Source organism: Micropterus dolomieu, linkage group LG12 (genome assembly GCF_021292245.1).
Source record: "Micropterus dolomieu isolate WLL.071019.BEF.003 ecotype Adirondacks linkage group LG12, ASM2129224v1, whole genome shotgun sequence".
Taxonomy (NCBI): Eukaryota; Metazoa; Chordata; class Actinopteri; order Centrarchiformes; family Centrarchidae; genus Micropterus; species Micropterus dolomieu.
In genome coordinates, this window is record NC_060161.1 from 26373778 (window position 1) to 26400334 (window position 26557).

The following is a 26557-nucleotide window of genomic DNA, read 5'->3' on the forward strand; positions in this document are numbered from 1 at the left end:
CTCGTCTCGGACTCGACCGCATTTGAACCCGGTCTTGTCTCGGTCTCGAACATAGAGGTCGGTATTTTATTTGAAGACCACAGCTTTGGGACTATCAATAAATTGCCTTTGCATTGTCTGATTCATTTGTTAACATCCTAACTTTGATTGGATGTAAAACTGCTTCAAATGCAACCAATAATCCTAATTAAAAATGTGTTGTTACCTTTAATGACTGTCACCCCTCCTCGCCCCCCTTTCACGTTCACTCCACCTTAAGTCGGATTTTCCGACTCAGAGAGTGGCTAACCTGGCTAGTTGTAAACAATGGCTGGCTGAGCGAGGTTTTCTGACTTGTTTCTGGAACCTGGTCAACTCGGGTGTGACGTCATTCCCAGTTCTGACCTCCAACCTCCGAGGAAAGTTATACGCAGCATAAATAGTCAACAAGGTCCAGCTGCGGACTGTAGCACCGCTCACGCCGCGCCCCTCGCGGTACAGTCTGTAGCCTAATGATTCAAGTATATCCAGCTGCAGCCTGCAGACCGCGACAGAAGTTGTCAGAAGTTGAACTTCCAAATATGGTTTGTCCCAGACACTGCCCACAAAACGTGATGACGTTCATCTCGGCTTACGTACATGATAGATCCCAAGAAACCGTTTTATTCTTTAGAAGCTAACAACAGAACTTTAAATACACTTCTGAGAAGTTTTTAGGCGAAAAATCAACTGTGTAGATTTCGAAGATAGGCAGTTTTACGAAAATTGGCAGCGAATCGAAAATGTGTTCAAAGGTTTTCGGAGTTGAGAAGCTCCGCAAGTGCCGACGGGTGTTATATAGCTGCAGTAACGTTACCGGAGGCTGCAGTCCACACAAATGGCACAAATAGAAAACCAAAGACAATAACACAACCGGCAAGATTGGTACATCTGTTTATTGAGGATGTCCACAAATGTTACATGTAAAATTAATAAAAAATAATAAAATACCACAATACAATAAAATAAGATTTAAAAGAAAACAATAAAAAATATAGGTAAGGATTTTAATAAAAATATAGGTAAGGATTTTAATAAAAATATAAAACTAAAGATTATATGCTTATTTAGGTAACATTAATATATTAACATTAATTTATTTTATTTTTTACTTATTTGTCCATTAAAATCGTAGATTCAACTTTTGCTGCACCTGTAATTACCTACCTGCTGCTTCTGCTGCACCATTACTTTAAATGTTACCGTCTTCTTCTTCAAATCCCGCCTTCTATAGTCTGATGAATTTTGACCTACACCGAGACCCGCGCTCACGCCACGCCCCCTATAAATAGTTGATTTCCCCTACCAGTCACTCTGAACCTTTTTATATACAGTCTATGCTCAGAACTGATGAAGGGCAAAAGGCAGGGTACATCCAGTCAGGTCACCAGTCTGCACTGTAACAGATTGCTGCAGTTACAGTAAACAATTTCAGAAACTTGTTTTGTCATTTTACAGAGGTTAACTGTATAACTGTAAAAACAAACAAAAAAAAGTTTATTATGGGTCCAAAATAATTACAGTTGTTGACAGCATTTTTCCACAGTAACATATTGTAAAATTGCAGGCAAACTGCGTTTTAACTGTTGATATTACAGTTAAATGCTGTTGATATTGGATTACGTTGCAAAAGGTGGTTTGAAAGAGGAGCTGCTGCGCCTGCTGGAGCTGATCGCAGCCATTCTAGTCAATGCTTGTGCTCACACCAAAAGTGTCTCTCAGCTTAGCTCAGGAGAGAATATGCAGCCAGTGTATTTTTCACGGAAACTGTGGGCGAGTTCAATGTCAAAACGTTTAGCACCGGTTTGCAACGTTTTCAGATTGAACGGCATGTTTCCTCGAAACGTTGCGCGACGCTCTGCAACAGGCTTCCAGATATGTTTGCTCCCGTTTGGTGGGCGTGTCTCAGGTGTTACCCAATCAGCTGCGTAAACTTTGTAAACACAACGGTGTTAAAAAGGCAGGATAATGCAGTATACGTTTTGTCTGCGCTGAACTCGCCCCAGGAGTGAAGGGACTGTTTTGGCTGCACTTTAGTCTTTCATGTAGAAGCTTAGAGAAACTACTTTACTTTTGTAAAAAACACACTTTAGTTATAAAGCATCTTCACTTTAATCACCCTTGGGTTTAAAGTATATTTACTTTGATTTGATGCACACACATTAAGACTGAGCATGATGTTCTATTTACAAATAAAGATTGATGGATGCGTGTGTTGTGTTATTGAGGAGAGAGTGCTGGGGAAATAGGGTTGGGTGTGCTTGTGTAGGCTAACTATGGCAGGGGGTTATTGCATGGGATGGGGAACACAAACAGTCCAAGATTTCGAGATGATGGAGGCAGTGCCAATGAATCACCTGATTGGACCACGAACCAATCAGTGATTAGTCAATGAAGCAGTTGCTGCTTCGAACGTCACATGTCACGTGATCAAGCTTCAGCGTTGCACTGCCATCACTACAAGGAGCTGACATTGTTGAGAAACTGTGTTGAATTTAAAAAATGTTGTGTTACAGCTCTGATTCCAATTTAATTTAATAATGTGAAGATAAGCTAATACAATGTTTATTAGGTAAAAAACAAATACTAACTGTAAAAGAAATTCTACAGCAACATATTGTATTGTAACGACTTAACAGCTACTTACTGGCAACTGTAGTTGCCAAGTAATTTATGTAATTTGAACAGAATACAAGATAATGTTGTAAATTAGATTACTATTTATTGTTGTTTTATTGTAAACACCTTATTGGCAAATATTTGCCAGGTATTTACTGTAAATTCTACAGTCAGTTTGTTACAGCGATCACAGGGCTACTTAAAGTACATATTGCTAGAAAAATAGTTGGGTTTCTATAAATAACATTCACAGAGTACGGTCTAGACCTCGTCTTTTATGAAAAGTGCTATGAGATAACTGTTGTTGTGATTTGTGCTATATAAATAAAACTGAATTGAATTGGAAAATACTTTTACTCAAGTAGAATTTTGAACTTTTACTTCTAACAGATTATTTTCACAGTGTGAAATTGTTACTTTAACTTTAAGTAAAGGTTTTGATTACTTCTTTTAACCACTGACGGATAGCTGTAAATTTACCCAAACCTAGGTACCCTGCTTGAAAAGGTTTACGGCCCCCAGTAAAGGATGCTTTAAAGCCTATTAGTATTTGAACCATAGACTGTATATAAAAATCGGCCCTGACAGTCAAACTGCGCTTTTGAACCCACCCATCGCAGCTGAGCTCTCTCATTGGTCGAGCGTGCTGTCCATCACAGCAGTGACTCAGATCACAGTCATGTGACAGATGTTTTTGTTACTTCGCTTCCGCCTTCAGTGTTCTCGCTGTGTCATGTGGATGTTAACGACCCAACCTGACAGGCGTTGGGCTTGAAGTCTCCTCCGCGACTTAACTTATCCAGAAATCTCTGTCGGGGGTCTAAGGGGCCAAAGACCGGTGTCCGGTGGGAGCCAATGGCGGACGGGGAACGGTCACCGCTGCTATCCGAGCAGCACGACGGGACCAACGGCTTCTCTCCCGGTGTCAGCTCGCATGGATATCCGTCAAAACCGCACAGTATGTCCGCTGTTTCGTTTGCCACGCTAGCCACAGCGATACAGCCATATTTATTGGCTTCTGGGACAGCAAAATGTACTATTGTAGTTTGTATTTAGGCTGAGGAGTGTCGTCAACATGTCAGTGGTCCCAAATATACACACTATAATAACAGTAATGTCAAACTGAAGTTTGGTAAATAGAATTGGCTGTTTGTAGGAAAAGACGTGGTGACACCGGGGGATCTTCATGGCTGAATAACAAGCAGGGAAACAGATCCTCCGTGTTAATTGTACTAACAGCTCCTCTCCCACAGGGGGGATGTGTACAGAAAGAGAAATATTAACTATGGAATAAAACCAAAACCTGACAAACAAATAGGGACAGAGTCACACATATTCATGGGGTTTGGCAGTCCTCTCTGTCAAAAATGAACTGTAACCAGATAGATTTTGTGCAATTATTACAAAGAACAAGAGGTAAAGGCATATATGACCCTGTTTGCATTATGGATACAAGGTCAAAGGTCAGCCAGGCTCTCATTTAGATGTAAACAGTTTTTTAGGACATCTGTTATTTATCTTACTTGATTAAGCGACTGGTTCATCTACAGAACATGAGCTTGACAACATTTGTAATAATCTTTTAAATTAATTTATCAAGTAAAAGCGCCACATGTTCACTTCTCAAATGTGAGGATTATCTGCTTTTCTTATATCATTGTAAATTAATTATTTTGGGCCGGATAGACGGACAAATTAAGCAATATTTAGACAGCACATTGAGCTCTGAGAACATGTAAAGTGTTTTTGTTCAGTATTTACTGACGTTTTGTAGACTAAAAGATTTGTCAAAACATCAACAGAAGAATCAATAATGAAAATAATCAGTCCTAATTCAGTTTGAAGGACTCAAGTATTCTACAGTTGTATCCAGACTTGCCGACGACTATATGTCTTACTCCGTATTTGATGTTGTATGTCTCTGCTTTACATCTTCCCTCTTTTTTTCTGTCTTCCTTGATAACGTTTGGCCTTTGGAAGTCTCACTCACTGATAAAGCCTTGTTAACTGATAAAATTGTTGTTTGTACTAAGCAATACATGCTCACTGTAAGAAGATAGTTTCATAGTTGATGTTTAAAGAGGAGATTGATGTTACACAGGTTATCAGCTGTAACGTGTCCTCCAGTGATGTTACAGCAGGGATGCTCTTAACTCTCTCTAAAGTCAACTAACGTTTTCACAATGACAGTGCTAACATGCTAATGTTGAGGCTATGTTTACCATGTTCACAATCTTAGTGTGCCATGTTAGCATGCTAACATTTATTAGATAGCAGTAAAGCAGAGCTGAGGCTGATGGGAATGTCTTCAGTTTTGCAGATGTTTGATCATAACCAGAACAATCGTAAAAAATGGTGCATAGGTAAGACTAACCATAACCCAAGTACTGGACAAATTATAATTACGACCTGATGAGGCCGCTAGATGAAATGTCGGGATCACTAAAGTTATTACACTTCATCAGCATCAGAAGGAGCTTTATTGCCAAGTAGTGTTCACCACATACGAGGAATTTGTTTTGGTGATAAGGTGCTACACGCAGACAAACATACAGTTGACATAAATAAATGTAGAAATATATAAATATGGAATAGACAATGCAAGTGATATAAGAATATTAAAGACAATAGAGAAAAGGAAGTAAATCTTCTGCTGGGCCTTCTGGGTGAGGGAGGTGATGTTCAGCTCCCACTTGAGGTCCTGGGAGATGATGGTACCCAGGAAGAGGAAGGAGTCCACAGTGGCGACGCGGTAGTCACACAGGATGATGGGGCTGTGCTCTTTCTGAAGTCCACAACCATCTCCACTGTCTGCGTTGCGCTCTAGACTGTTGTTGCTGCACCAGGTCACCAGATGGTCGATCTCCCACTTGTAGGCGGACTCATCCCCACCTGAGATGAGTCCTTGACGGATTAGTGACTGGAGGTGCAGATGTTGGTATAAAGGGAGAAGAGCAGAGGGGAAAGAACGCAGCCTTGAGGGGAACCGGTGCTGATGCGGACCATGAATGTTATTTCATAGGAATCTATCAGTCTTTTTTGAAATATTTCAATGAGGAACAAAGTGGTGGACCTGCATTGACATCCACACAGCCTAGCATAGCTTTTTTTAAAAGGGGGGGAACTTGATCGTTTTGATATTGGTACTGAAACTCTGGAATCGTTTTGACAATGATCTGTTACTAAACAGTTTTTCCTCCTGGTTGTCTCTGTCTCCAGGTTTGGCGCCGTTCTCCAGCTCGGTGGTAACAGGTGATCCTCCACCCCCCTATTCCCCACAGGGCAGCCCGGACAGCAGCAGCGCTCCGGTCATCAGCTGCCGGGTCTGTCAGAGCACCATATCTGTGGAGGGAAAGACGCACCAGCATGTGGTGAAGTGCAGCATCTGCAACGAAGCTACGGTGAGTGCAGCGGACGAGTCTTCTTCAGTGTCGCATCACAGGACATTGGACTTGGATTTGGCCTTTAACCCGTAAAAACAACCTCTATTTTTGCTCACAGCTCTCTCACAGTGTTGCCTAAGCAAAAAATGGTGGAACCAAATATTTTGTCCCACATCAACCTTTTTTCCCACGTTGTGTTACAGTACATTGTGTAACGAAAAACAAGATGCAGTACCTTCAAAATGAACAATACAGAGAAAAAAACGTTCCTGTTAGTCTTACCTATGCACCATTTTTTACGATTGTTCTGTTTGAAGACCATTGAAACACTTTGTGTGTGTTGACTTCTGTACATTTGGGTCATATTGTAGTGTTATAATTATTACTACTGTATAGGGCAGATCAATTAATCAAAATCTTTTGAAATCTCAATAAGGCCTACTGCTATTTTCAACATATTTGTTTCGTACGGATCCTTGCAAAAATCACCCCATAATCATTTAGATATGCTTTTCAATGAAAAATCTGACTAATCATATAAAAAGTATCTACCTCCAATATCGCAAATCATATTGCAAATGCAATATCAGTCAAAATAATCGCAATTAGATTTTTTTATATTTTTTCTATCGTACTGTATGTCTGAATCAAAAAACTTAGTACATTAAAAAATTTTAGATCCGTTAGCTTTTTACCTTGTTTGTTTTCACCAATCTGAAAGCATCTGAAGGTTGAGAACTACTGCGGTCAGAACCCATAAAATATCAGACATTGCGGCAGCAGCCAGACATTGACAGTGTCTCCAATTTCCTTTCCCAGGAAGTGGGACAGGCAATTTTGCAGATGAGATCAAAATAGAACCACTGACAACTATTTAGAACGCAAAATTAGTAAAACCTAGACACTGAAGCTGAAAAAGTTTTAGGTTTCTTATTGTCCTCTCCTTTGTGTCCCTCTCTCTGCAGCCGATAAAGAACGCTCCTGTTGGAAAGAAGTATGTCCGCTGTCCATGTAACTGTCTTCTGATCTGCAAAGTCACGTCGCAGAAAATCGCCTGTCCAAGACCGTACTGGTGAGACGGAGAAACAGTGTGGGATTATTTTTCACCCATCTCAGCTTTGGCTTGTTTTCACACCATCTGTGCAGAAGACGCCATTCATCCGTCATCCATTCAGCAAAATACAGTCATGGATGAAATGGTGTTGTTGTTTTGTTCTGTTTGTACAGCTGGTTCAAGAGATTGTTTTAATATTACATAATATTACTTTATTTTCTGGTGCAGCTCAAGTAATAAAGGTTTTTGCAAAAATCTGCCTAAATCTCAGTGGAGTAACAACAAAGGAGAGCTATAACATTAGTTAAGAGTACAGCTTCTCCCCATACGACCAAATGACAATCATGTGTAAGTTGTGGATGCTGGTTTTAAAATTTTAATTTTGTAATTAAATAGTGTTTGCAAAGCAGATCCAAAAGAGCAGAGAGTCAGCTGGATTGTATCTCATCTCTCCTGCTATAAATCATCACAGATAAGGGTTACTCTCGAACACTAGATGTGATGGGTTACAAAACTCTTACGGGAATATTACTGTAATTTTGACGTTCGTTTCTACAAAACATGTTAATATTTTTTTTTAAATTTAAATCTGCATTTACAAATATCCAATGTGTTTACTAGCTAGTTGCTAACATTGTTTTTTGGTGCTGTTTGGACAGTGGGTTTATGTATTTATTTATTTACAACACAATCTAAAATTTATGAACTTAAAAAAGTACTTTGGATTGATCCCCAAATCAATTGACTTTCCTCACACTTCTCGTGTATCTTATACAGTTCACGTGGGATTGGTCAGGGTTGCCTTCAGTGATTTTGTGAGTTTACGTGCAAGCCCCACCAGCTTTTAGATATTTAAAATCATCTCCCTTTCTTAATGTTTTTTTCCTGCCAGTAAACGGGTCATCAACCTGGGACCAGTTCATATCAGCAATGACAGTCCTGAACCGCAGCATCAGCCCGTCGGCATCAGGATCATCTGTGGGCACTGCTCTAATACATTCCTGGTAGGACACACTCACACACACACACACGGTGCAGGTTTCACTTCTGTATTATTTGATTTTTAGCCACATGTCTAAATCTGTTACAGGGTTATTTGCTGATGTATCTTTTTGCGATTCATGAGATTCAGATACACTCAGACTGACGTTTCACTTCCTCTTCCAGTGGACTGAGTTTTCAGACCGGACCTTGGCCCGATGTCCACACTGCCGAAAAGTGTAAGTACCTCAACAATTCTGTGTGTGTGAGACGTAAAGAGAGGCGAACCTTTTCCACCTTGTCTTGTGACTAAACCGTCCTACAAACATTTTGTTGTCACTATAACATATTTTTCTGGCTTTCATTTCCAGCTCTTCTATTGGTCGAAGGTACCCCAGGAGGAGGAGCCTGCTGTGTTTCCTGCTGTTTGTGGTCCTCGCTGCCTCCACTGCAGGACTTATGGTTTGTTTCTGTGTGTGTGTGTGTGTGTGTGTGTGTGAGGATATTTGAGTAATGACAGTTTTAGACTTGTAAAATGTTGGTAGCACAAACTGAAATCTTGATTTTGTGTGGATAAAAATGTGGTTGTTCACATGTGATAGACTGTATCAGAAATATGTTTAACAATGTGCAGTAAAGTTTGTGTCAACGGGACATTTTTATTTATATAATCCAATATCAAAAATCACAAATTTGCCTCAAGGAGCTTTAAAATCTGTACAGAATACGACACCCTCTGACCTTAGATCCTTGGTTCCTATAAGAGAAAACTCCCCCAACAACACCTGTAACAGGGGAAAAATAAGTCTTTAGTCCAACTGTTCTTTAGATGTACAGGTTAACTTTAGATTAACCTTTTTGTCTTGTGACTCCTCAAAATGGAGCAGTGTCTACTTGTGACCCACCTCCCAGCTTACAACCTTGGTGTTAATGTGAGATTTGAGAAGTTCAAGAGAAGGGATTGGTGCAGAAACCTGGTATTTTACGGCGCCGGGGGCAAAATGATTAAAGGCTATAATGTATTGATCTGACACACACAGAGAAGCTGCTCTCATTGACAATGATGGCGAGAACTAAACGCTCAAAAGTCTGGTTATACTTCACTGGAGTCTATGCTGACGATGCTCAATGCTGCAAACGCAACAAGTCTCAAGAAAAGGCAACTTTATTAATCAAACAAATTAAAATTTGTACCATTTGTTATTATTATACATGCATTAACATAGAGAGATGTCAGAGCGAGCTGGCCGCCATGTAGTCGCAGCCCTGAACAGTTAGGGGATCAAGGCCTTGCTCACAGGCACCTTCGGCAGTGCCAAGGAGGTGAACTGGCATCTCAAACCCTCCAGTTCCCAAGCCAAGCCACCATGGAGTCATCCGGCCGACCGTCTTTTGCACGTAAGGGCGGAAACAAGAGCAATCTTTCAAAACATCTAGCGAAAGTGCATCGCTTTCAGGGGAAGAGATGCACCGCGTTAGACTGCCTTGCTCGTACTACATCTCTCGTTGCCCCATCCATGTTATATATGCTGGAAGCCTACAGCCCATTTGGAGTTGATTGAAAATAACCAATAGCTAAATATGGGTGCGTTCATAACAAAAAGTACGAACAAGAGTACCGTTAAAGTACCGAATTGATAAGCAGTAGCGTTAAGAGTAGTAGTACCATTAATGATACCCTATTATTTAAAAATTGATAGATATTTTTCTTAATTTTTTAATCCTTCTGCAGCCCCTCAGATTTCTCTTCAGGTTGGGTGCCGCTGCTTGAAAACCCTTTTGCATGTCTGTCTCTTTGTGTTCAGGTCGGGACGTGGACTCCCGCCCAGACCTCTAAAGGGATCTACGTTTCGTGGGTGCTGCTGATCCTGCTCGTTCTGTTCACCATGGCAAGAGCCATCCACTGGTGGTGTCTGAAAATCAGCGACCCCATATCCAACATCACGTAGAGAGAGAGAGAAGGAGAGATTTCTAAAATCATGTCTTCTTCGGCATCACAAACTGGGGATGGTTGTTACACGTGTGCAAAGAAGTTTGGTAAGATAAAGGGAGAACAAAAAAGGGTAGTTCGAGATGAAGGCGGACAGATATATAGGCGGGACTAAAGAGAGCAATACAAAAATGTATTTCAAATCATTTGTTTTTGACCCAGTAGTTTATTTTAAGGCCTGATGGAGCTTTTTGTGGAGCAATTAAAGTGGCCAGCTGCTGTTCAAAACAAAAAAAAAATGTTGGTGCCCCAAAATCACAAAGAATCAGAGGAATAAAAAATAATTAAAGTAATAAGATTCGGGTAAACACAGTTTATCAGTTGAGCAGTGATTTGCATGGATAGATTGAGGTGTTAATGCAGAGAAGAGATGGGGTGTTTTAGTCAGACTTTAAGTTATATAATTATACTGAATGGGGGTAAAAACAATTATTAATCTTCAAATCAATCAAACTGCTCACAATGGAGGGAAGAAACGAGAGCTGCTTATTTTTGTTATTTTTTAAATTAAATTCCAATCTTTTACTTAACTTAATATTCTCATTCTCCTCAAGTTCCCCACCACTGAATCCCACGTTACTGCTTCCAACGTAATAAGTAACTAGAAAATAAAATGAAAGATGCTCCTTTTTTAAAGGAATATTTTGACATATTAGGAAATGGTCATATTCGCTTGCAGGGAGTTAGATTTAAAGCCCCCCTCCAGTGTATTTTGACATTTCTGTGATATTTCATATTTTTCTGAGTCATTTCCTTACAATGTTGATTACCCACATAGTTCGCCAAATATTTTTTGACAAATGGCTTCATTTTGTGCTCAAAGTTGCAAAAGTTGCTTAGTTGTTAAAACGGGGTGGTGTCGTATGACTATATTCAAATTGGAGTCAATTTATTTTGATGAGCATTAACGCGGGAGAACAGAAATTGCCTGTCAAGTTTTCCGGTAAAATACAAATGGCCAAAGCAACAGTGTTTGCTTTCTGCTTAGCATCAATGAGCAGGGTTTGGTAAATCCACAATATATTTATCATGTAAACGTCTTACCAACAACAAAGACTGAAAACATCTGTACTGGAACAAAATAACCCCATGTGCTCATATCATTTAAATACATTTTATGTAAGGAACTAAATTTGTTTTTGTTTTATATGACACAGGGCATTTGCATTAAAGTAACTGCTGTAAATGGTAATTCACACAGGAAGGTGGGAGAAAATGCTGCTAATTTGATGAGATATTATTTAAAACATGATTTTAAGTATAAAAAAAGAGACAACAAGCAAAACCTAACAGGTGAACAGCTGGTAACAAAGATAACATGCATAACAAGATGAGGATGTACTAAAGGCAATAGAGAATGTACATGGGGAAATGTATGAATCAATGGCATTAATTCAGAGGAAGTGGCACCATTTTCAGTGTTCAGATCATCTCACAGGGATTTTGGGGGAATTTGATTTATTTTACTCATGTTTTGTTTCATTTCATAATTACTAAGTGTTAATATTTCCAAACTGGACTGCAAATGTGTGAACATATCATAACATGTAAGATTTCAGAAAACTACTGTTCATAATCCGCTAAATGCTTTTTAACTAAAACCCAAAGCTGCCATTTTACCTGTTTTGATAAACATCACTTGAAGTGCACACACAGGAAATGATTTATTTGTTTATTTAATTTCTCTCTTTTTAACTCCCATCTGTCTTATTTGAATCAAACTGAGTTGAGCTGACACACTAATAAAAATATCTTTCTCTGTTGAAGTGTAAATATATGTTCAGTTGGATGTTTAATATTCTGGACTGAAGAATATCAGAGCTGTTGCTTCCCCCTTGTGGCTGATTAATGTAAGTACCCGCTGACTGTGAAACATGTTGCACTACTCCGTACTGATGATGTACTACTACTGTATGTTTTTGTCAGTATTATATCGGTGGATGGATTGGTTTCTTTTTTGTATATTGTGAAACAAAATAATACTTTTAACAAGGTCCTCTGACTCAAATGTCTTTTTTTGCAGTAATATATGATTATATATATATATACACAATCTACATAGAATACTACCAATATTGAAAGTAAATGTTCTTACTGCTGAATTCACAGGGGACCTTCTCATCAAATGTGGGCCCCTGTCCCATGTGTGTCCCATGTGTGTCCCATGTGTGTCCCCTGACAGCTAAAACCCTCTTTCACTCTGTGAAACTTTGGAAGGTGTGAAAGTTACAAATAATCACTTTGTAATCACTCATGTTGTAGTCTGCAACAGGTAAATCAAACTAAATTAAAGCTAACGCGAATTATAAACAAATGTGCACTGTACATCTTAATTATCTATTTTAATAAAGTAAGAAATAGGCATTTGATTGTTATTCTATATTATTAAATACTTTACAATTTACTAATAACATTACATTCTTAAATTGTAGTATTTGTACTGATACCATGCTAGTAATCCTTATTTTGACCACCATTACAAAGTTTATAGTATATAGACAAAACTACTGGGACACTACACATTACTTTTATAACATCCCATTCTTGGAAAGACAACAACCGCACACTGTCTAACCTGCAAAAAATATATGTATTGATCACAACCTGATAAAGGTAGCACTGAAACATTGTGTCAATACATATAGCTTGTTTTTTTTTGCCAGTTAGACAGAGTGTGGGAGTTTTCTTTGTAACTTTTGACCCGTCTATCCCCCTCTGACGCACCTGTCTCTCCCTTTAGAGGTGTGGTGGGAATGACGATGTTGAAATAAACAGCTCAGGCAAACACTTGTCTTTCTGTGAATTTTATTCAAGTCTTCTGCAGAAGGAACTCTCTGGGACACACACGCATCAGAGTATCATCCGAGTGAGCTGCAGTGTCTCAGCACATGCAGGTTTTAACCTAATCTCATCAAGGGAACATGTCTGAGTGCTCCCTAGGGGACACTCGATCTGGATCTATCGTAAGACAATCATGCCCAGGTACATGTGGTGAACCACTTAAAGTCATGACCCCCCTGGACACCTCATAAAGCATCACACACATTTACTCTTCCATTGACCCCATACCCAAGAGACCAGAGGCCCCCAATGAGTGAGATTAGTTACATGGCAGTGTTTGGAGATGGTTCTCATGGAATTCCCATTACAAAGGTGCAAAGTAATTAACAGTTCTGATTACATTCAATTCTTATAAGGATCAGATGCTGATGTTCGACAAGAGGGCCTGGCTCGCAATCTCCTATATATTTTACCCAAAAGGTGTTGATAAGCTTAAGGTCAGGACTCTGTGCGGGCCAGTCAAGTTCTTCCATACCAAATTGGGAAAAGCATTTCTTTATGAAGTGGGCTTTGTGCATGGGGACATTTTCAGTTTGTTTCAAACAGGAAAAGGGTCAAACACAAACTGTGGGGAGAACTATTATCTAAAATTGTATGCTGTAGCATTTTGATTCCCCTTAACAAAGACAACACCTTGGGAAAAAACAGCCCCTACCAAAAGCACTGGGATAGGGGTGCCCCAATACTTTTGTCCATAAAAGTGTGTATCAGAAGTTTGTAAACTAGGATTCTTATTATTATGTACTTACCACTGAAATCCACTAGAGGCCACCATTCTCTCAGGCAGTGAGCCAGAGGACACCACCAACACATTTCAGAATGCTTTTCATTACATGAGTAACTTTATTCCCCAAAAGACGATATATCTTTCTACTGTTGCATCTTATAAAGTTGAAGCTCTTCTTTCCATACATGGCACAAGTTCTTACTCATACAGATTTATAAATATTAATGTTGCTGGGAGAGTGCATTGTGCTGGCGCTCAAGTCATTTCACTTCAAAAAGAGGTTTCATAGGCAGAGGGAAATGTTTACATGCCAAGGCAAGTGTGACATAAAAAAGAACAGCAAAAAAAATGTACCTAGAATAATTGTGATTTTGCTCTTAGAAATGTATATTAGGCTACATAATATTAAATCATATTATTATTACACAATTAACATTACAATACTGCAAATTTCGCATTGTTCATTAAGTTCATATCTGTGGCCTAAAATGAAGCAAAAGGTGAACAGGTGTTCATCTGATTTTTGGATTTGGGACTTTCCACGCTGCTGCTGTGCAACCATATATCACCCTGCTCACAGAAATCCTGCCTGCAAACTCTGTGAATCCAGTGAGAAGCTTTGAATTCCATTTTTTAAACAGTGTATAAGAAGAAACACTGCAATGCAGCAGACGTGGGAACCCCTTTTTGTATTGTTTAGCAAAAAAAATAGGCCTACCCTGGGAGGCGGGGCAGGTACATCTATGTTTATTAAAGTAACGGTGGAAAACTTACATAAATGGCAAGGTAGGCAGTCCATACGGCAAAATAAATCCATAATACAGAAACCAAAAGAAAAGCAATAATCCAAGCAGGGAAGGCTGGCGACAAAAACAAAACACAAAAATCCACAAAGACAGGCACGGAAAGCAAAAGTTTAGACAAGACACAAGAGGACACTTCAAAATAAGGAAGAAAAAGACTTCAAAGAGTGAGTAACCACAAGACTGAAACATGAAAAATTTGCTTATGTACACAGGAGCTGATTTCGTTTGGTGACATGTATGTCTGTGAAAAGTCAGTGTTATTAGATTCAAGAAGTTTATTGTCATATGCACAGTAACGTCACAACTGTTTAAACCATACAAAAAAAAGCATGTAATTATGTTGATATATATAAATATAAATATATAAAAACAATAAACAACAATACATACAGACTTACAAATAAAATTAGGTGCAGCAGAGGGAGTTAAGTGGAAACAAAATCCTGAGCGTTGTTGTGAGAATGAGATAAATGTGAAGAAAAAGACCCTGGTCCTGGTTGAACGGTTTGACTGCCTGACACATATACTCCATTATAGTAAGTGTTTTGCCTTTGTTTTCATGAGAGATAATCATTACCTGCTTAAGTCATATTGTGAAAATACAATTTGAAGAAGGAAATATTGTTAAACTACTGTTTTATTTTTTTAATAAGTTTTGTGTCTCTACAGCCCAACTGTGTGTTGAAAAGCGGTGGGGACGTAAGGGCTCAGATTAGGGGTGTGATAATACACTTCGGTCACGAGACATGACGATGCAGGAGAACGAGACAAAAAGATTTTTAACACTATTTGAAGAAAAAGGAAATGCTGAAATACATGAGCGGCGGTCTGGGTCCCCCGATTGGAGCATTGGAGCGTTTAACACTTAATTTCCGGCATACTGGAGACATTTTCTGCTCCAATTTATGGTGGAAACATCTTAATTTATGTAAAGGGAAACAAAACAATTCAGCTTGTAGGTGATACTTGTTGTTATATAAAAATATAACAAAATAAAATGCAGTAATCAGAAGCTTGTTTATTTAACTAGTTACTTTGGGGGGCAATGCACATTTTTTTCTTCTATGTTAAATTTGCATTGCATGTTTTCTTATTTTGCAAATAAACCTTTCTCAAAGCATTTTCATTTGTTATCTAACATTTCTTGGTGCAAGCTATTTTTCAGGACATTTTTAACAAATGCTTCCAAATGCGGTGGGGACATGTTCGCAGCGTCCCCAGTGTAAATGACACTTCTGCTACAGTCTCTTGTGCCCTGACCTTTGCCCTGCCTCTTGAGACCTTTGGTTGTACATGATCAAATTTCTGATGAGATGCTAGTTTCCTGTAAAAGAGGAAGCTAAGGTCCGCTTTTGCTGGAAACTGAAATCTCAAGAACAAACAAACAAGGTGCCCCTTATGACACACGAGCGTATATCTCGCCCTCATGAGGGGAAGTGTGAAAAGAAGTTTGAAGAAAAGTGAAGGTCAAGAGTTTTACTTCACTTTATTTTTTAAGTAAAGCTTGTCTTTTGTAATGGTGTTTCCTGTATGCATTCCCTGTTGACATCAAAATAAATATTTTGATCAGTAAAAAAGGCCCTATTTTTTAATGTGACACCAACTATTGTGAAAAGGCCAGCGAGACTGCAAGTGGAGTGAGTGTTATCATAAATTGGGTTAATGTCAGTTATAATCTTTGTGTGATGCATTTAAGATTTATAAGAGAAGAAATGCAAAAAACAAAGTTGTTTTGCTTTAAAACTGTGGCCTACTATATCTGGACTTTTTTTGAAACTTGAAATTTGAAAAGATTATATTAACATAGTTTTCTACATGATGTTTGTATTATTTATTTGATATTAACTTGTGAACTGGAGCAAAGGGGTGTTGCAACTACTGGACAGGAGGAGTAACCACCCATAAAATGAGAAGTATGACCTAAGAATGTAAAGATCAATCAATGTGATGATCAAGTTCTGGTAGCCAATGAGCGTTTTAGAAATGGTTTCTGTCCTTTTCTTTGTTTAAGTTGCTGACCCTAGAGCTCCGGGGAAGTTGATGTAGTAGATTTTTAGGAGACCTTGTTGGTTAGACTTAGGCGATATTTAATATTGCTTTGCTCTTCATTCTTTTAAAAACTTAGATTATTGCTCTCTGGTAGGGAGATGGGGAGATTTAGGTCCTTTTTAACAAGGGTGATTTTACCAATTGCCCACAGGAACCGGTAAGAGCTCAGGTAGCCTAGAGGATTTTGTGAGAACTTTAAAACCCTTTTTAGCATTTTTTGACAATACATACGTTTCGCTTTTGGTGGACATCAGAGAAAAACTAAAATGCCTTTTCTCCTTTTGTCTTCATTTCTTCCCCCCTTCTGGACTGGTAAGTCAGTATTCTTTTACTTTTACATCCACACTGCCTACACCTACACACCTCATTACAGATAAACAGTAAATTGGCCGCATTTTGTTAAAGGAACTCATTACAGATTATGTTCAGTGCCCCACTGTCTGGAATCTGCCAGTGAGAGGATGGAAGATGGCTGATGATTTTATCTGGCAGAGCAAAGTGCTCGGCACTGACGAGAAAAGTGTTTTGTCAGATAAGAAATGTGTTGCCGAGTTTGCTTTAGATGGTGATAAAACTGCAATTGCTAGAGTGGCTGACATGGAACTGAAACCAGTTTTTAAGATCAACACCAGTCAGTCAGACAGAGAACAGGAGCCATCATGATGTTTTAAGTTGAAGAAGAACGGGTAAACAAGTGATGATAATTAATGATGTGGATAACGTAAATTTATATTCCAGTTTTAAAGCAGAAATATGACAAAGAGAATATAAAGATCAACATATATGACAAGTGCATTGATTCTGACATTTATATTGACTGAGTGTGTATTTTAATTTCAGGATTTAGTCATTTTGTGACAATATTTTTAACTTGCTACTGAATTTTTGAGAGTGCAGTGCTTTAATGTAGGACAGAGTAAGCTGTGTTAAGGTTAGCCATATATGAATGTGCTCTGTGGAAAGCAGGAAGCTGAACATGCTCTGTCTGTAGGCCAATCTCATCATACCTTGTTTGAATGACAACAGAACCTAACCTGTCATGTTCTTCACATCTGCGAACCCTTCTCTTTAACGCTAGCTTAGCGTAGCATAGGCCCTTTCACTCTTGAAAGAACACACAGAGACTCCCTTGTGAAATACTGTGACATCTTTTCTTCTTGTGTAAGACTTGACTGCCACAGACACACACGTACAATATTGGACGTCTGTTAGTGTTTCTTCCTCTTCCTGCTTTGGTGAGTAATTCCATACTGCTACACTCTTACAGAATTACCATCACCATCCTGGGACTAGACTCTAGTGATCAGGTGGACCAGAACCTGTGTTAGATCAGGTGCCCTACCAAGGACTCGCTACAACACAGAGATGGGAAATGAAGTACACATAAACACACATGGAAGGATTTAACAAAACAAAATATACAAAACCCCAATCCATAAAATAAAACTTTTTCCTGATTGATCTAGGTTCAGGTTACTTCCAGCCACAAATGTGGAGATCATTAGAGGGGATCTGACCTTCTGTTATTGGTAAGGGGAGGTAGATGCTGCACATTAATGTGTGGACCCAGATGAAAGCACTTGTGTGCTTGTATGTTTATGTGCGTGTGTGTGTGTGTGTGTGTGTGTGTGTGTGTGTGTGTGTGTGTGTGTATGTGTGTGCGAACAAACGAATGTGTGTGTGTAGACTGCTGTGTCACTCTGTGTGCTGTGATGTGTGTGTGCATGTGTGTGGCAGAACAAACGAAGGAGTGTGGTAACATGCTGCAGCATTACACCACCAAATTCTGTGCAAACTTGGATTGCCTTGAATCTGGTCATACAGAGACCACTGTGTTCTACATGAAGGTCGCTACGATGTGACACGATCACGAGAGTAAAGATATTTCAAAAAAGTGAAGAAAGAGGTGGGAACAGAGCGATGGAGTGATGTTTAATCATGTTGTAATTGTATATAGGACACAGCCTTTAAGTGTTGAGTTCAGTTACTCTGCAGACTAACTCAGGTTTTTGTTTATCTAAGACCCTAAAAGCTTCTTCTGTTTCTTGCAAAGATTATTAGACACTATGCATCTGTTTTGATCACATCTTTTGTGGGAGGGAAGTGAGGTGTTAACATCTTCTTGCCTATTTTCTTCATATCAACATGTTCACCACATATAAGGAGTTTAAAATATTATTAGGGGCCTTAATAAAATGTGAATTTCTGTAAGAGTAGCCACTGTGTGGCAGAATAATGATAACACATATAGCTTTAAGGAGGAAATACAATAAACTGCACAGTAACACTCAGTCATCACTGTTTATTAGTTTGTGCTGATAATAATAGCAATTATTTTGGTTTTGGTATCCAAACATTACCTTATTGGACGTAACATAACAGACTGATTATAGGACGTCTGTGGGCAAGATGATATATAACAATGATGAGACATTAGGACAAATATGTTGTCATAAATACAAATTGTCCTCACTTAACTTGATGCAACATCACAAAATATTAATAGTAATAAAAATTCCGGTCTGTTTCTTCAAAATAAAAGTTCCTAGATACACAACATAGAAATGCTAATCACAATTAAATAGTTATATGTCAATGAAGACTCCAGCTATCGATTATTTTAATAATTGTTTAATCTTTAAAATTATCTAATAATTCTCAATTATTCAAGTAATGGTTACATTTTTAAAAATAGCTACTAAAATTTCTGGGAACTCAAGGTTAAATCATTAATTGATTATGAGAATAGTCCCTGATCCATTATCTGTTAATTGAGAACTAACCATTAATTTCAGCTCTAGTGTGAATAATTCTACTAATAATAATTGTTTGGGGTTTTTTCTTTTTTGTCTTTTTTTTTTTTTCTTTTTACAATTTTAACAATACAATACTGGTCATTTCTTAAATGGGTTGTGATTTTCAAAATAATTTTGATAAAAGAAAAACATGACATACTGGCCATTAATAAAAGAACAGGAAGTGAAATGAATCTGTATCTAACAGAACCAACTCAAGACCTTTCAGATGATGGATGCTACCCATCCAAGAAGCTGAAGTACAGTCCAATTCAATGACACCTTCCTTTGTTTTTCTTTTACCTTTCAGATTTGAATTGTTATCAAAGCATTGCGACCCTTCTCGACGCTCCTGCCTCCTTGCAGCTGGCTCAACTGTCAGTTAGCACTAATGCGGATAAACAACGCTAATGCTGCTGGCAGCTGATCTGCAACCTTTACGGCCAACTCCAACACACCTGCTCCCTACATACCTACACCACCCCCTATCTGGCTACTTCGGCCATCAATCTCTTTAACAACCCCTGCATAATGCAAATGCCTCTGGGTCCCAAAGTTCAACCCAGGGACAGTGTGGAGTGCCCAGTTTAAAGACAAAGAAGTGACTCCTGCCAACCCTGGAGGAATGCTTCTGTCGCTGATGTCTCAGTCAATGAGCTACAGGCCTGAACAGAGTAGGACCATAATGAACAACGACTTAGAGAAGTCCACAGACATGCACATTAGCAGAACCAGAGAAGAGGAGGTGCTTCTCTGCAAACCAATGCATCAGTCGATAGACCAGGGCACTCGCTCTACCAGCACTCAAAGGGATGAGTTTCTCTCCTCAGGCACAGGGAAGGCCTCCCACCCACGCTCCTCAAGCTCTGCCTCTCTAGCACATAGACACACAGATATTGAAAGTGGAAGTAGCTCTTTGGACTGGTCGTCAAACTACAAAATTCCAACTGTTGATGACTCTAAATTTTGTCCATCATCTGCTTCGTCTAACTGTGCAAGCAGTGGTGCCTCTGAATTAGCTGCTAACATCCTTCTGCAATTTGGACTTGAAAAACAGGACTTGGACTATCTCATTTCCCTCCCCGAAGACCAGATTACTCTTGATAACCTGCCACTCATCTTGCACCAAATACACATTCAGAAGGCCAAGAGTGCTACAACAGCAGTTCAGTCAGTACCCTACCCCGAACCCCAACCCAACAGAAGCGTGGGGACAGGGATGTGCCGGGAGGAAACAGCTGTTCTCCAGCCGAGTAAAGTGATTGACTATGGACGATCAACTTCTTCAAGGTATCTCCTCTGGTTTTTCCACAGTTACAGTTACAGCAGAACCCGTACATTTCCTCGATATTATTTGACTTTAGAAGCATTGCCCAAACATAACTGCTTTATGACCACTTGCCTCAACACCGACACCGTTGGCTTTTATTGTCAAAATGTTACAGATTGTCAGGGATACCAAAATTGTCACAGACACCCAAAGTGGAACACTAGATAGTGCTCGGGACCAGGTAAATTTCTTAAATTTCTTAAATTTCTGGGCAGACACTGTGATTCTATAGATCTGACACATTGTGTTAACTCACACTACATGTTTTATTTGGCCTTATTGCACAGTCAGAACCTGCCTCTTTTATGCTCACACTTAATGGGTCAACTGACCGACCACAATGTGAAGCTCGCACTGAGCAGAAGCTAAAGTAACAATTCCAAACAAGATGGCTGCTTCCTCAGTGCTGACAAAAAGAGAGAAAGATAGCGCTTTATGAACAAAAAGTAAGAATATATATATATGATAAATATTTAAATATTAAAACAAACTACAGTTAATGACAGATTGTTTTTTGATTGTAGCCATGAGGGAAATCGGATCGTGCAACTTCTCAAACTGCATAACAGTTCATGCGTACCAGAAATCCAATTGCCTGAGAGCCAGATTGTTGATCGTTTAGGTTATTTAACCCTTGTGCATTGTGGAAATTGCTCCTGTCGCCACCATGGCTTGGTGGGTAGAATGAAGAGGTAGTTCGATAACACTCACACACAAAATTCCATTTTTAAATTATCATTAGTTTAATTGGACACTTATTTCGTCCCAACTTTCAGGTCTCGTTTTCACTCCCCATTGTATGACCGTCCGACCTTCTCCCGCTATCGGTCACATTCAAGAAACCCTGATAGACAAACGTCACAGAGGATGAGAGATGAGAAACAGTCCTCACCAAGGAGGAATGACGACAGACAAGCATTTCCAAGGAGTAGCCGTGAGAGACGATCGCCACCATGGAGGAACCATGAGAGGCAATCGCCTACAATGGGTTCATCCCCTCGACGAAAGAAGTCAAGCAGTAGTGAGATGCTGAATGCACGTAAGCAAAGACCATTTCAAGATCTGCAGTTTAGGGCTGGAACCAAAGATTGTTTTCATTACAACCAGAGAAGGTTGGCATTTTCTTATAAAAATAATTTAAATTAATTAATCAGTTGTCAGTATTGTCACCAGTTATTTGTCTGTTAGTCTAATACATCAATAAATATAAAAATGTTACAAAATCAAACGCATAATATAACTCTTCATTTTTAAAACTTACAATGGAGGCTTTCTATGAGACTTTAACAATTTTGTCTGACACTCATCTTTCATCTTTGTCCCTCTAGCTGTTTTCAAACAGTCTGACCTGGAGGCCGGGGTTAAAGCTCTGGTTCCTACCTTATGGGATGAGCTACACAAGATGAATACCCCCTCATCATCATCCTCATCTTCCAAAGTATGAAATACCTCCTCATCTCCTCATTCTGCAGGAGGAAATATATCAGAAATCTGAAAATTATACATATGAAGCAAAAAAACATGTTTCATGAAAGATGACAATAAAGGGTCAATAAATTGGCCCGTTATTGAGCGAAATCCCTACAGCAGGCAGCTGCGAAACTGGCTACAATATAATCATCCAGGGTAAATGTCCACCCTTATGTACATCCATTAACTAAAAGTGCTTGTTTCTGCCACTGTCAGGCTCAGATAGTTATTATAAGTGTCTGTCACCCTTCATGGGAAACCTTGCAAATTCAAGGAATAATAAGAGCATAATTTGTTACTCTATATGGGGTTTGAGAAAAGCCATTAAGTTTCTAATAGCCAAAGGGAGAATCCACAGAACAGATGAACTAGGACTGGAACTGATGCCTGGACCTCAGGTTGCTTGAAATATAGTTATCCTAAAATCCCCCGTCATAGCTCCAACCTGGTTTGGATACTTTTCAGCAATCAGTATGTAAACCACACACATCTTCTTTGTCCAGGGTGTGTTTCTTCTGTGATTTAATTATGTATAGTGTTATTCTATTTGTTGCTATACAGTATATACTGAATGTGATTGAGTCTGGCTTTTAGACGTGCACTAATTCCGTGGTATAGCCACACCTATGGGAAGGACATGATTATTTAGTCAATAACTCACACCTGAGTTAACTTGATGCCTCTGTACCTGATAAGGGGTCAACCTGGTACTCTTGTTAAATTAATGAAAAAACGTTTTTGAAAGGGAGCAGTCTACAGTGTTGTGAAACAGCTGGATACTGTCCAGAACATGTGCTGTCTTATTCCTAGACCATTACACAAAGGAGAGACGGGCCTTACTATGACTCTGCCTCTGTCCCTGAAACATATAGGCCCACTGGAAGACAAGAGAACATGGTGTTGTGTATCCACAAATTGTAAATTGTTAAAAAACAAAATAAACCTTAATTCAGTATTCTAATATTTAAATATACTGCAAAGATGAGTATGTACCACAAAGTTTGACAGAAAATTTAGCAAGAGAAAATTTTTTTGGATTATTATTCATTTTATTTCTTTATTTTCACCCTTTAATGAATCATCTCAGAAGATTATATTGTTTGTACTAAAATTTTATAAACTTATGTTGCTGTGTGGTTGCTAAAATGCATTTCTTAATCAACATTATAATAGTGTTGTATAATCAGAATGTTTTGTGAGACTATGCTTTAGGACTGAAATGCATTTTTTCTTTGGCTCTTATTCTTTCCTTACTCTTTATCAGGGGCGGTTTGTTCATTTGGGTGATTGGGCGACGCACCACCAAACAGGGAAAGGCAGGGGATTTTTCTCGCACTTTTCTACCACACAGTTAGCTGTGACCGCCCTGATCTCTCTCACAGACTCTCATGTTAAGGCATTTCATTTTTTACTGCGGGAGCTGCAATGCAGTCTCTATGGGTTACAGGGAGCTCGCGCTTACGTGTTTACGTCATGCGCCCAGCAGCAGAGCTACGCTTCTGCCACCTGAAAACGACTCTGCAGTCCATCAGCTTATTGCTCTCACTACGATCTCACTACGATCAGTTGCAGTTTCAACAAAACATACGTTCAGGCTGAAAATGCGCGATTTTACCAGCGGTGAGTAAGACATAGTAAAAATAAGTCATTTAAATTGTTAAGCTAGCCACTAGCCACTAGGCTAATTTATGCTGTGTAAAATGCCATAGGCTAAAATTGTGACTGTAAAGAAAATATAAAAGCTTGATAGTTATTTGTCTTAGTAACAATTGTGATTGTGAATTGTTACTAAGACATGTTTTCTGTTAGGTAGTGGAGTCAATTTAAAGTTTACTTTACTGCACTTAACTAGTAACAATTATTTATGTGTTGTTTTTTTCTTTTATTGCCAGAAACAACGGAAGAATGAGGAGGTAGCATGATGTGGCCATCACTTGCATCTTTGTCAGAGGAGGATAAAAAAAAAGAAGAAGGAAAGCAACACAGAGAATAAACCAGATGATAGAATATACCTTTTATATTTCCCCTTACTTGCCTTCTTGTTTATGTGTAAATACAGAAGAAGATTTGGAGATCAGCACATACCCCATCGTTACTGTGTGATTACGAGCATGGGAGAACAGTAGATACTTAATACAGCAAACAGTCCTGTAACTACAGGATAACAAGTGGAGAAAATTCAAGATTTTTACAACTCTCTGCTTGCCTTATTAATCTTGTGTAACGTAAAGAATGAAAATAAATACTAGGTTCATCTGTATGTTTGATCCACATTCATATATAATATATGTGGCATTATTACATTACTATAGCCTATTACTTTAGCTGCAATGCAAGATTAACTGTGAATAATTTTATTCATTGCACATTACCAGCCCCAGTGCCACTGCGCTTTATTCTGGATTTTACCTAAATAAAAGGTTTGTCACAGCTACATCAGATGATTGTGAGAGTCATTGTTTTTTTTTTCATTATTACTAAAGTAGTTGCCTTAATATCTAAAGGTCTAAAGATCTGGTGATCTTAACTGTGGACTGTTCATTCATTGTAGACACTGACAATGAACTTCTGGATGTAGCTGTTCACAAATACTGTGCAGTATGTAGCCATTAATTAGCACATTTTGACGCCCAAAAGATTTGCCTAGGAGAAACTCAACCGAGTGGTCCGAGTTCTCCGATTCCCGAAAAAGAAAGGGAAGAAGGCAAATCCATTTCAAGGGTTGCAAATGAAAATGCTGTTCTTGCTGAGGCATCTGTCACTGTACGAGCAAAAGAACCTCCAAAAAAGAAAATCGAAATAGGTCATACGATTAGAAAGTTGTTTAAAAGTTTTGATAAGATGAGGATGGAGGTTAGGCAGTTAAAGCAGCTGGGGTGTTACCTTAAGAGCCAGAAAGAAATGTCGATCTTCACCGTGGAAGCCTGTGAAACTAACCCATGTCCAACTCTCTCTGACGGCCTCTGGTCAGGGTACTTGTAGCTCCCGTGGGACTGAGCCTGGTCCGAGTGCTTTGAGTTCTTCTAATCCACACCTAGGAGCAGAACCCATGGCGATCAGCGAAAGTGACCGTAAAGGGACTCCCCATTGCCCAGATCAACGCGTTGAAGTCACAAAGAAAATTGTCTTTCTGCAGTTCCTCGACTACGACAACAACAGGATCCAACACCGGTGTTATCCAGATCACAAGATATGGTCCAGGATTTGCTGGTGCAGAGAGGGAGAGATTCCAGAGAGACGAGACGGAAAACTCCCTTCTGTGTCCGTGTGGAACTGGAACACGGGACCCGGTATCCTCAGACAGTCACAACTCCTGTGCACCCAGTACCCACCAGAGCATCACCGGATGAATCGACTGAGGTGTGCACTGCAGATCTACCAACACCCAAGGGGAGCCTGGTGCCTGATCGATTGCATCGACAGAAATGAGGTACTAATTCGGCAGTACGTTCTGACACCCAATCCGGCCATGTTCCAGAGTCAGTCAGAGAGCGTGGACTGTTGGAGAGAGGGGTTATCGGACTTTCCATCAAGACAGTATCCTTTCTTTGCAAGAGAGGGTGTTGTGAGAATGAGAAGTGTGAAGAAAGGGACACAGGTTCTGGTCCTTGGGGGGCCTTCATAGAAACCATTTGACTGCCTGACACATATATACAAGCCACATGGTAAAATGATGATTTGCCTGTGCTTTAAGACTGATTATTGTTAACTGCTTAGCTCATATTAAATAAGTACTAAAATTAAGTTTTAAAGATGTTTTATTTGAAAAATTGTTTTATATTTTACTAAGAAGTGTTTCTCTGCAGTGTCTTGTGCCCTGACCTTTGTTGGCCTCTAGAGACCTTTGGTTGTACATGATCATGTCTTAGATTAGATGTTGATTTCCAGTAAAGAGGAAGCTAAAGTACGCTCTAGCTGGAAACTAAATACTCAAAATAAAATAAAAAAGGCATCCTTTAAGACATACGAGCATATATCTCGTTCACATGAGGGAAAGTGTGAAAAGAGGTGTGAAGATAAGGGGAAGATCAAGTTTTGCCTCTTAAGTTTATTTAATTTTTCAAGTAAAAATTGTATTTTTAGTAAACTTTAAGACTTGTCTTCTGTAATGATGCATTCCCTGATGACATCAAAATAACTGTTTTGATCAGCAAAAGTGCACCATTTGCTAATGTGACCAACCATTTCTCTCCTTTATGAAGTCAGAAAGACTTGAAATGAGTGTTGTCATAAATTGGTTTAATGTTTATCCTGAATTTGGAGTGATGCATTTAAGACGATTTTTATTTGTGCATGCATTTAAGGTTGTATAAGAGAAGAAATGCTCATTTGTTTTGTGGCTTACTAAATTTGGCCTTTATGCATTGGAAATTTGAAACGATTATATTGACATAATTTGTAGAGACCTGATATGTTTTATTATTTGATTTGATTATATATTTGTGAACTGGAGCAAATCGGCGTTGCAACTACTGGACAGGAGGACCATCTGCC

General features: G+C 39.0%; 2 protein-coding genes across 5 annotated transcripts; both read left to right on the top strand.

Annotated features, from left to right (window-relative positions):
* The first annotated feature begins 3336 nt into the window (after nucleotides 1–3336).
* Nucleotides 3337–12041, top strand: LOC123981020 (type I phosphatidylinositol 4,5-bisphosphate 4-phosphatase-A-like). Its single transcript, XM_046065619.1, has 7 exons — nucleotides 3337–3595; nucleotides 5857–6038; nucleotides 6986–7092; nucleotides 7967–8078; nucleotides 8242–8294; nucleotides 8427–8517; nucleotides 9861–12041. Exons 1-7 carry the CDS (start codon nucleotides 3493–3495, stop codon nucleotides 10002–10004), a joined length of 792 nt encoding a protein of 263 aa, XP_045921575.1. The 5' UTR covers nucleotides 3337–3492; the 3' UTR covers nucleotides 10005–12041.
* A 2400-nt stretch (nucleotides 12042–14441) lies between these two features.
* LOC123979739 lies at nucleotides 14442–26312 on the top strand. 4 transcript variants are annotated; one of them, XM_046063759.1, is made up of 5 exons: nucleotides 14442–14583; nucleotides 19574–20553; nucleotides 21370–21632; nucleotides 21922–22031; nucleotides 25035–26312. In XM_046063759.1, the coding sequence occupies exons 2-5, from the start codon at nucleotides 19889–19891 to the stop codon at nucleotides 25686–25688; spliced, it is 1692 nt and encodes a 563-aa protein (XP_045919715.1). In that variant the 5' UTR covers nucleotides 14442–14583; nucleotides 19574–19888; the 3' UTR covers nucleotides 25689–26312. The 4 variants fall into 4 exon arrangements, with proteins under 4 accessions (XP_045919715.1, XP_045919714.1, XP_045919718.1 ...); XM_046063758.1 differs by lacking the exon at nucleotides 14442–14583 and adding an exon at nucleotides 16478–16780; XM_046063762.1 differs by lacking the exon at nucleotides 14442–14583 and adding an exon at nucleotides 18274–18374.
* The last annotated feature ends 245 nt before the right edge of the window (nucleotides 26313–26557 follow it).